Source organism: Coregonus clupeaformis, chromosome 10 (assembly GCF_020615455.1).
Source record: "Coregonus clupeaformis isolate EN_2021a chromosome 10, ASM2061545v1, whole genome shotgun sequence".
NCBI lineage: Eukaryota > Metazoa > Chordata > Actinopteri > Salmoniformes > Salmonidae > Coregonus > Coregonus clupeaformis.
In genome coordinates this window covers 29,333,211-29,343,516 of record NC_059201.1, presented here as the reverse complement: position 1 = coordinate 29,343,516, position 10,306 = coordinate 29,333,211, and the positions used below count along the sequence as shown (strand labels likewise).

At 43.4% G+C, this 10,306-nt stretch overlaps 1 protein-coding gene across 1 annotated transcript; it reads left to right on the top strand.

Annotated features, from left to right (window-relative positions):
• Window positions 1–4,908: 4,908 nt before the first annotated feature.
• LOC121574969 (dolichyl-diphosphooligosaccharide--protein glycosyltransferase subunit 1-like) lies at window positions 4,909–9,880 on the top strand. The gene is made up of 10 exons (XM_041887682.2): window positions 4,909–5,320; window positions 5,997–6,061; window positions 6,286–6,592; window positions 6,747–6,956; window positions 7,075–7,267; window positions 7,395–7,494; window positions 7,773–7,911; window positions 8,182–8,301; window positions 8,433–8,678; window positions 8,787–9,880. The coding sequence occupies exons 1-10, from the start codon at window positions 5,075–5,077 to the stop codon at window positions 8,967–8,969; spliced, it is 1,809 nt and encodes a 602-aa protein (XP_041743616.1). The 5' UTR covers window positions 4,909–5,074; the 3' UTR covers window positions 8,970–9,880.
• The last annotated feature ends 426 nt before the right edge of the window (window positions 9,881–10,306 follow it).

The following is a 10,306-nucleotide window of genomic DNA, read 5'->3' as shown; positions in this document are numbered from 1 at the left end:
TAACCATGTTATGTGCTTATGTGTCATGGCACTGATGGAACTATTAAATATATGTTTGCAAGCAACTGCTTCCAATCCTTTTTGATTTTGGTAAGAGCATTTACAACATCGCAATCCTTTTCAAGATTTGTATTTCAATACATAGATATACAGTATATAACACAATTAAGTTCATTTGCAGTTAAAGAAAAACATGTCGACATTTACATCACATTCCTTTTCAAAAGTGTGTTTCAGTACATAGGAGATATACAGTATATGACAAGTTAATTTGCGAGTTAAAGAAAAAAATGTCAAAGGTTCACCTTCCACATTTACCTTAACACTATTTACACATAAAATTCTGCCTTATGTTTTATAACTTAAGAAGACATCCATGTAGATGTTATAATAGAAATGATCAAGCTTCTGTCGCATTGAGTGGATAATCTCCTCATCCCTAAAGATTCTCTCAACTGTGAAGTCAGTGCGGGTATCTGTAATGAAGTCACACCACTGAAGTCCGCTTAAGGCGAGTTGGCCTTGAACCTGATAGTAGTATTTGTGGCTCTTCTTAAGGCAGGCCTGGCCTTTAACTGTGATCAGGTGTTTAACTTGGGTAACATTTTCAACATCGCAACTTTTAACCTCAGCAAGACCAAATGGTGGTGCTTCTGTTGGGCAGAAGACTTTAGCATCCGGGCTGGCTGCAAGGTGAGGTGAATCAGGGTGGATGATGACCCCGCATTGTTTCAGAGAGACATCACAAAAATCAGAATATTGCCTCAGTATCTCAGGTTCCAGATCCAACCCCTCTTCTCATAGCAGCTGTCTGAGGAGTTCCTCTCAGAATGCGGGTTGCCAAAGCCTTGGCAGACAACTCCCCACGAACATGGCATATTTCACGGAATCTGCTGGCTGTCAGTCGGGGTTTGCGTACCTGGCTCACAGCAGCTGGCATTCTGACTGCATTCTTGTTTCTGCTTCAATAGCAGCAGACATCTCCTCTGACACAATCAGGCTGTCCAAATGACATTGTTGTATGTAGTTGGGCTCAAAATCAATGGGAAATTTAAAGTTGTAACCTTCAATAGGCAACTGAGGAAACTCACTGGCACCAGGGTGTTTAATAATATCTCTACTTAATTCTAGAGGGCACTGGTAAGAAAGCACAGACCCAAATGGCACAGGGCCAAATTTAGAGTCCACCAAATTAAGGCCCTCAAGCCCGTGCAGCAATTTGCAAATCCCTGGTTGTGGACGGATGTCTTTCAGTTTCTCAGCACTGGCCATGACGTGAGGATCCGGAATAGGCCCTGGCATGAAAGTGAGATATGTCAAGTTTAGATTTCATTAAATGCCACCTTATCTTTTTCACTAAAAAGACAACCACACTCATCCAGTCTCGTACATGCTTCTAATACAAATAAAAAATATCCACTGAAAGTCTATATAAAAAGTAACAAATAATAATCACTTTTATGTTTGTATTATTTTAGAAATGCACTAAAGTCTTTGTGCTCTAGTACAGGCGTGGGGGCTCATTCAGACTCACCATCATAGGCTCGGTACAGTGTGCACTTCACACCAGCTCTGACACTTGTTTTTTTCTTAGCCGCTGGTTTACACACCGCCATATCATTGGTGGCCTCTGGTACAATTCCCTGTGATATAATAATGATGAACAATACATTGTCAAAAGTCAATACAAACTGCAAAGTTCTGCATCAGTGTAACAAATAATGTCTGACCTGTGTCCTAGGTCGGTGCCAGGTCTGCAGTGCGCTGGTGCATGACAGAGGCAATGGCACTGTCTTAAAGCCCATGGTAACATAGTGAGCACTTTGAAAAGAAGTGCTACTATGTGATTACATAGTGCTTTCCCAGCAGAGCAGGAACATGACATGTGATTGAGTACCACAGGAACCTCTGCAGAGTCTAGTGTAACCTGTTCATAGAGACATAACAATTAGTGCTGTACTTACAAAACATTTTTTCTGCGTTTCATTATAAACTACTGTACACAATTTTCAAAACCCAATTTCTTTTTTTTAATTAAGAAAAATTGGCTGTTCTGAAACCTTTGACAAGTAGTGCCAACACTTATCGAAAATTTGAACATTTTGAGTTATCACAGAATCTTTCCCAGTCTTTATTGCCGTCAACAACCCACATCGGTTTGTAAGAATTTCGTTGTGTATTAAGTTTAATGATACAAAATCAGAGCTCAGACTGAGAAACAAACTGATCCACAGTGGAACTTTGTGGAATCATTCTTATTAAATCTGCAACCGCAGCTAAAACACAACAAAAAGAAAACTTATCTATCTTAACCTATCTTATCATAATGTTAGAGAACTGTTTATCTGAGAAACCTGAAGCCGATGAGCCTCCTCATTTTTCTTCATGGACCTGTAACATCGCCCTCTCACTGTCACCTCACCGTTAACTACACTTGAGACTGTTTCAATACAGTGATTGGGAGAAAGGGCGAGCATTAGCCATTAATACATTACTGACTCTTATCTTACGGTCGATACAAACAGCAGTAATATTAAAAAGAGGCTGCAAAACAGAAACTCGTCAGCTCATAACCTTCGCTAGCATAGGGCTAATTTAAGCTAAATAAAGATAAACACGTACCTTCATAATCAAACAGGTAACCTTCAACGAAGAACTTGTAGCCTTTATCAAGCTTCGATCTTGAAGTAAGGGACCACTTGTCAGCAAGTCGTTCTCACGTCGTTAAGTCGTATTGGTGGCAGATGTGAAAGGGACTGGGTGAACTCCATAATGATGTGCTACTAGCTAAGCGTTCCTAAGCGACACCGGATGTAAACATAACCTGCATCGCGGCAGAACGGAAGTTGTCTGACGTCACGTGAAAAGGGCCTATGATGGTCGGCCTCATTTTGTACCACTAAGAAAATAACATTAAAAACCAAATAAATCCCTACTAACTTCTACCCCCCAATTTAAAAAATAAATAAACTCCCAAGCCCCCCAATCCATTAAACTTTATATCATGCTAAAACAATCCACCTTTAGGATTATTCAGCATGTCAACAACCATTGACAGTAACATGTTACCCCCAATAACTATTTTGACTATCCACTATGCTTTCCACAACCTGAGTCATGTTGATAACCTTACCAATGAAAGCTATGAAGTTAACTTTATTCACTACCAAAGTTTCCTTTAACACAGCACATTCATGATCGCAAGATGTATAAACAGGTCTTGAAACCATGCCAGGACCAGCAGAAGCACCAGCTCTGACAGTTAGTCCACACTACTCGCTGCCATATCCAACCCAAGCGCGTTGTCAAGCCCTCACTCACACTCAAGCACGGGCCAGCCTTGTCATGTTTTTGATAAGACAAACTGTTTTCAGTCTACTCCTCTTCAGCAAACGCACTACTCTCAACAATTCCTTAGCATCAACCATTTAGCCTGAAATTGAGAAAAAGTTGGTGAAGCAACAGCTGTGCTGGAATGCGAACAATATGGGTGTCAGTTCTGATGGTATGGAGCGGGAGGATGAGGGTCAAGGACCGTAATGGTCTGTAGTGGAAAGACATAGGAAGAAGAGAGATCATGATACAGAAAGCAATGGAGCGTCTAGTAAAGAAAGCATAAAGAGGGCCAAGGTAGGAAGCAAGAGTAATGATGTGTTGGAGTGGAAAGTGGTGATTGTATTTGATGAGACCACAGGGCCTCACTTACACCCTATTCAACTAACTAATGCCAAAGAGAAAGAGGTAGGTGAGGTGAAATTAGCTCGGTTCATTGGAAATGGTTGATTGTTCATATTTTGAGGTAGCCAGGCTCAGCAATAGAAGATTCTGAAAATGGAAAAGCTTAATGGGAAGAAGATTAAAAGCCATGTCCCTGGTGCTTATGCTAGATTGAGGGGAGTCATCACTGGGGTCCCAGTATCTACGTCCATAGATGATATTAAAGAAAATATGAAGGGAGAAAGAGTGATTGAGGCCAGAAGGTTGATCAGTAGGAAAGAAGGTCAAATAAGTGAAAGCCTATCAGTGCTACTGAGGTTTGAGAAGGTTATGCCTGGGAAAGTACAGATAGGATTCCTTAGTTTCAATGTCAGAGAAGTTGTCCCATCCCCATTGCAGTGTTTTAAATGCAGAAGAATGGGACATGTAGCTGTTCATTGTAAAGGAAGGAAAATATGTGCCAAGTGTGGAGAGGAACATGATTACGGTGAATGTGGGAGCAATGTGAAGAATAAGTGTTGTAATTGTGGGGGGAACATAGTGCAGCATTTGGTGGATGTCAGGTGCAGAGAGAGGCTAGAGAGACTCAGAGATATAGAATTAGTCATGATGTATCGTATTCAGAAGCTGTAAGACAGATTGGTTGAACTACAGTGTGGAATGATGGAGCTTCAATAGCTGCTCCTGTAGTAAGTGCACCTAATTTCGGGGCTGGTGTTTCTCCTGGTCCTGGCATTGTTTTATAGGCCTGTTCAGAAATCTTGCACTCATGAATGTGTGGTGTCAAAGGACACTTTGATAATGAATAATGTTGACTTCATAGCTTTATTGGTAAGGTTATCAATACGACTTGGGTTGTGGAAAGCAGAAATGCCAGGTTGAAGGTTATTGTGGAGACAGCAAAATAGATATTGGGGTAACAGATGTTACTGTTGAAATGGTTGTTGACATGCTGAATCCTAAGGGTGGAGTGTTTCAGCATGATATGGATAACGTTTAATGGGGTAGGAGGGTTGGGGAGGGTGTGGTAGAAGTTAGTAGGGATTTATTTTATTGTTATTTTATTTTCATAGTATCACGGAATTGGACAGATCATGATTGATCGTACATTCCAGCACAGTAGGTGGCGGCGGCATGCACTTAAACGATTGTTTGCGGACCGCCATGATATCATAGAAGAAGAATAACCATTTAGCCTGGGAAACCAGTCTACGCCATTACGTGAGGAATGAATGAAGCGTCATCCTTTCGGCTGCAACTTCGGTCCTACAGCAGCGCGCGGTCCTTATTTGCCGCATTTTCTCTCTCTCCCTCTAGCTTCAACTAAACAAAGTATATACTGTTGAATTCTATAACCATGGCGCGAAGCATACCCTTCTGCGCCGTCCCAACTTGTCTGCTCCTTATCAGCGGACTGTGTTATCGAGTGGCTGCCGACGGGCTGGTGAACGAGGAGGTGAAACGAACGGTGGACCTAAGCACGCACCTTGCTAAAATAACAGCAGAGATTATTCTGTCAAACCAGGGAGACTCCGCGGTACATAGCTTTATCTTGGCAGTAGAGCCCGACTTGGCCCCCAACCTCGCGTACGTCGGAGCATCGGTAAGTGACTTCGGAATGTATTCGCTGTAAACCACACATTTTTTCCCAGGTAGCTACCGAACACATGATTATAGGTAGCCGGCTAGCTAGTTAGCTAGCATGCACATATTTGTCCTGCAGCGTCAAGGCAAGGAAGCTAACTAACTACTTGCTAGCTAGCTACTTGCTAACTAGAAAATGTATACTTTTGCTAAATGGCCGATCTAGCTAACAATGCAAGGATGTAGCAAAAAAATAATTATAAGTTAATTATGTGATTGTGGCGTGGAACTGTTTGAATGGGATAGCGAGTTCACTTCCGCAACACTCGTTCTGTCAGTGACCGAATGACACGTATGCGCTGAGAGGAGTTATTTCCGTCTAATATGTATTCTGAACAGCTCCTTTTGTGTGCATGATTTTTGGGACCTTTGATTATGTCAGATAATGTTTAGTAACTAGCTAGAGTAAATGTTTTCCTCATGGTGGGGGTTGTAAATTCAAATTTGTGTGTGCTGTCAGTGATTGTTTGCACACCACCCATACCCGTGGGGAAAGAATACGAACTCGAAATTCACAACGCTGCATACTCAAACTCATTCCTGCCTGTAATGAATAAGGGCCATGTCCAGTTCCAGTAATAAGAGTTGAATTGCACCAGATTGGACAGACATGTAAACACGTGTCTCTTTGCCAGGTGAAGGGTGATGAAGAGGAGGATGGCATACTTGAGCTCAAGCAGACAACTATCCAAGGCCAAAGGTGAGAGGTCTTTAATTGCTGGTGCATCCCTGTTCACTAAGGTTACCTTGCTTATCCATTGTCAAGCATTAGACTGTAAAGTTAGTAGATATGCACATTTTCACCATGTTAAACTTCACCCCTTTTTCCCAGTGGAGTTTCTCTCACTGTTTCAGTTTGTCCCCTTGCCATGTGTGCTGGTGTCCACTGACCTGACCCCCCTCCTATCTGCTATCCTCTTACAGTGGGGAGTTCTACAAGGTGCAGTTACCCTCCAGTCTGGGTGTTGGCGCAAAGCTGCGAGTGAAGGTGGAGACAGTCCTGAGCCACATCCTGAGGCCCTTCCCCACTCACATCACCCAGGCTGAGCGTCAGCTGGTGGTGTTTCAGGGCAACCACTACCTGTACTCTCCCTACCCCACCCGCAGCCAGACCACCCGTGTCCGCCTCGCCTCTAAGACTGTGGAGAGCTACACCAAGCTGGGCAATCCCAGCAAGAGCGATGAGGCCATCGAGTACGGCCCCTTCCGTGATGTCGCCCCATTCAGTGAGGTAAAATGTCTCTGAAGGCCCTGACTGGGTTTGAGATGCATTGATTTGTCGTTGAATGGTCTAAACACTGTTGGGCCAGCTGAATAGCAAACATTGGGTTAGTGGATTCATATTTGGAGAAATGTGATATTTTTTTGTTTCTCATTCTTTTTAGGATGCCCTGAAGGTCCATTATGAGAACAACACCCCCTTCCTCACCATTAGCAGCATCACCCGCATCATTGAAGTCTCACATTGGGGAAACATTGCTGTGGAAGAGACCATCGACATGAGGCACACAGGGGCATTCCTGAAAGGTCCTTTTTCCCGTTATGACTACCAGCGCCAGTCTGACAGTGGCATCTCATCAGTCAAATCCTTTAAGGTGTGTTGATTTTAAAGACTCCTTTATTGGCATGGAATATTGGTGCATTTGCAAATCATGCTCTCAAAGGTGACCTGTCAAGATTGTATAATAACTACATCTCCTCTTTCTCCCAAAGACCATCCTTCCTGCCTCAGCCCAGGATGTGTACTACCGGGATGAGATCGGCAACATCTCCACCTCCCACCTCCAGATTCTGGAAGACTCTGTGGAGGTGGAGGTTAGGCCCCGCTTCCCCTTGTTTGGTGGTTGGAAAACCCACTACATTATCGGCTACAATCTGCCCAGCTACGAGTACCTCTACACCCTGGGTGAGTTGACTAGATTACCATATTACTATAACTGTTTATAACCAGAACTCTTTAAAGAGAAATGGCCTAACTGAAAGCCACAAAATAATATGCTAACTCTTGATTCATATATTCCTATGGTCCTCAGGGGATCAGTACGCTCTGAAGATGAGGCTGGTTGATCATGTATATGATGACCAGGTTATCGACTCCTTCACTGTTAAACTCATACTGCCAGAAGGCGCCAGGTGAGCGTGTATTTGTGTATGTGGCAGGTAGCTTAGTGGTTAAGAGCGTTGTGCCAGTAACCGAAAGGTTGCTGGTTCTAATCCCCGAGCCGACTAGGTGAAAAATCTGCCGACGTGCCCTTGAGCAAGGCACTTAACCCTAATTGCTCCTGTAAGTCGCTCTGGATAAGAGTGTCTGCTAAATGACATATGTAAATGTATGTGCACACACCTTTAGCGTCTGTGGAAATGGATAGATCTCCTGTTTCATTCTATTGATCCACGTGTCTTCCTCTCAGGAACATCCATGTGGAAACCCCCTACCCCATTGACCGTATTCCAGACCAGCTGCATTACACCTACCTGGATACCTTTGGCCGTCCCGTGCTGGTGGCCTCTAAGAACAACCTAGTGGAGCAGCACATCCAGGACGTAGTGGTGAGCTGCTAGCCCCTAGTGGAGGATGGAATGTGAGACTTTAGGGGGGAGATTAAAACGTTTGTATTTTTGTTTCACTGCGTCTGTAAAACCAGAGTGTCATTACTATGACAGGATTATTAGAAGCACCACCACCTAAATAAAAAACAGAAACAATCAAGATGCATGATTTACAGCCGCCAACCCTTTCAGAGAAAATATTTAGATGTAAGGTTGGTCCCCAATTGATGCTGTGAGTTCCTCAGTGTCTCTCTCTGTCTCATCCCCCAGGTGCATTATACCTTCAATAAGATCCTGATGCTGCAGGAGCCCCTGTTGGTGGTGGGGGCGTTCTACATCCTCTTCTTCACTGTCATCATCTATGTGCGCCTGGACTTCTCCATCACTAAGGTACACCATCCTCAACATACTCCTCCTCAGTCTCTTTATTAGTGGTAGCACTTTTACTCTCCTCATCACTCCCTTCTAAGTTTATCTCCTTTTTCCTGTATTCTCTCTTTCATTCTTTCCCCCCGTTTCAGGACCCTGCTGCAGAGGTTCGTATGAAGGTCTCCTCCATCACAGAGCAGGTCCTGACCCTCGTCAACAAGCGTTTAGGGCTGTACCGCCACATGGATGAGGTGGTGAATCGCTATAAGCAATCTCGAGACACGGGTGCCCTGAACAGCGGCCGCAAGACCCTGGAGGCCGATCACCGCACCCTCACCAACGACATCAGCTCCCTGCAGGCACGCCTCAAAGCAGAGGGCTCCGACCTTGCAGATAAGGTGTGTGTGTATTAAATTGTGTGTAAAGTACTTGGTGTGTGTACAGTTTATACCTACCTGTATGTATACACTTTGCTGAACCTCACATTCCCCTGTGTTTGTCAACAGGTGGGTGAGGTGCAGAAGCTGGACGGCCAGGTGAAGGAGCTGGTGTGTCGCTCCTGGCAGGAGGCTGAGCGTCTGGTGGCAGGCAAGGTTAAGAAGGAGGCCTACATCGACAACGAGAAGACCCTCGCTAGCAAGAGACTGGAGCTGGTGACCCGGGTCGACAGTCTGCTGGACACCCTGTAAACACCACTATACACGTGTCAGCCTACAATACACATACACACACACGTACGTGCTGCCCCAACTACCCATCTGTTGGTCCGGTCCTGCAGTCATTTTATAATAAGAATTTACATTTGCACACGTTCACCCGCAAACTCATTGTCCATCCCAGACACAAAGTACACACACTAAAGGAACCTGGAGGTGCATACAAACATTTGTGCCTCGCTAGAAACATAACAGCGTTATGCTGAACACCACAGGGATTGCTTGCGTCACACCTTACATGGCAGTCTAAAGTAAGTTAAATTGCGTGGAAGAGCTCTGTTGCTCTGAGTAAATGCAGCATTTATGTTAAATTGGAATCCTCTTTTGTATTTAGTTTTTTTTACCCTTTTGAATGATTGTTGGAGACACAAAATCTTTTTTTCGTGTTACTCTGTAAGGGTTGTCAAATGCCTCATCTGTCCCGTGTCTACACTCCCTTGAGTCCTTCCAACCTGTACTCTCTTCTAAAGGGTGGAGTAGTTATCAATGCCCCTGAAATAAGGGGTCCCTTGAGTCAAACAATCTCTAAATGTCTTTGTCATATTCTTTGCACTTACGAACTACAATTGTTACTTCCCCATGGCCATTATATTTATATATTTGAACAAAGTTGAAGCACTGTGGACCCCAATCCAAAGGGTTACTATCTTCATGTTATGTTTCTCATTGTCCCTCTGTAATTTTTTCTAACATTTGTATCATTTCTCTTTTTTGTAAATGGTATGTTTTCTTTGATAGGAGATTTAGTGAATGCATGAGATTAGGCCATGTGTGTGGGGAAGAGTATGGGGCAATCGAAGACATTGAGTTATAATGTATGTGAACCTGTATCAGTAGTAAATGGGGAAAATGAACCAAGTTTGAAATAAATAAGAAAAACATGACAGATTTTATCAACTGTGTTAACATTGCCTGACAGCAGTTAAAAAACTGAACGATTCCTCCACTTTTGAAACTCTTTAGGGAAGTAACCTAGTTCCACCACCTGAGGGCACTCTTGCTTTCAAGATATTTTCCCCATCTCTGGTGGTGAAGTGAGGCTTTTGACTTAAAGTTTGCACAATTTCATTTCGATATGCAAACTAAAACAACTGGTGCACAATCCATATAATGTGATCCATGTAGATGTGGCTTGCTGATTCTCTCTAAATCATGGGGAAGAAGTGTAAAAAAAAAAAAAAGGTATTCCTGATCAAGAATATAATTGGCTGATGTGATGAAGACATGCTAAATTGTGGCTCACCTGTCAATCAATTAACAAATGAGAGGGCAATGGTGGGTTGAATTCTCCATTACATTCAAAGACGTCA

What these genes read in the sequence shown, in the direction of transcription:
- LOC121574969 (XM_041887682.2), top strand. Translation starts at nt 5,075, where the DNA reads ATGGCGCGAAGCATACCCTTCTGCGCCGTCCCAACTTGTCTGCTCCTT. An exon ending in ATACTGCCAGAAGGCGCCAG is followed by an intron (nt 7,495 to 7,772) that starts GTGAGCGTGTAT and finishes TCTTCCTCTCAG; the next exon opens with GAACATCCATGTGGAAACCC. An exon ending in AGCACATCCAGGACGTAGTG is followed by an intron (nt 7,912 to 8,181) that starts GTGAGCTGCTAG and finishes CTCATCCCCCAG; the next exon opens with GTGCATTATACCTTCAATAA.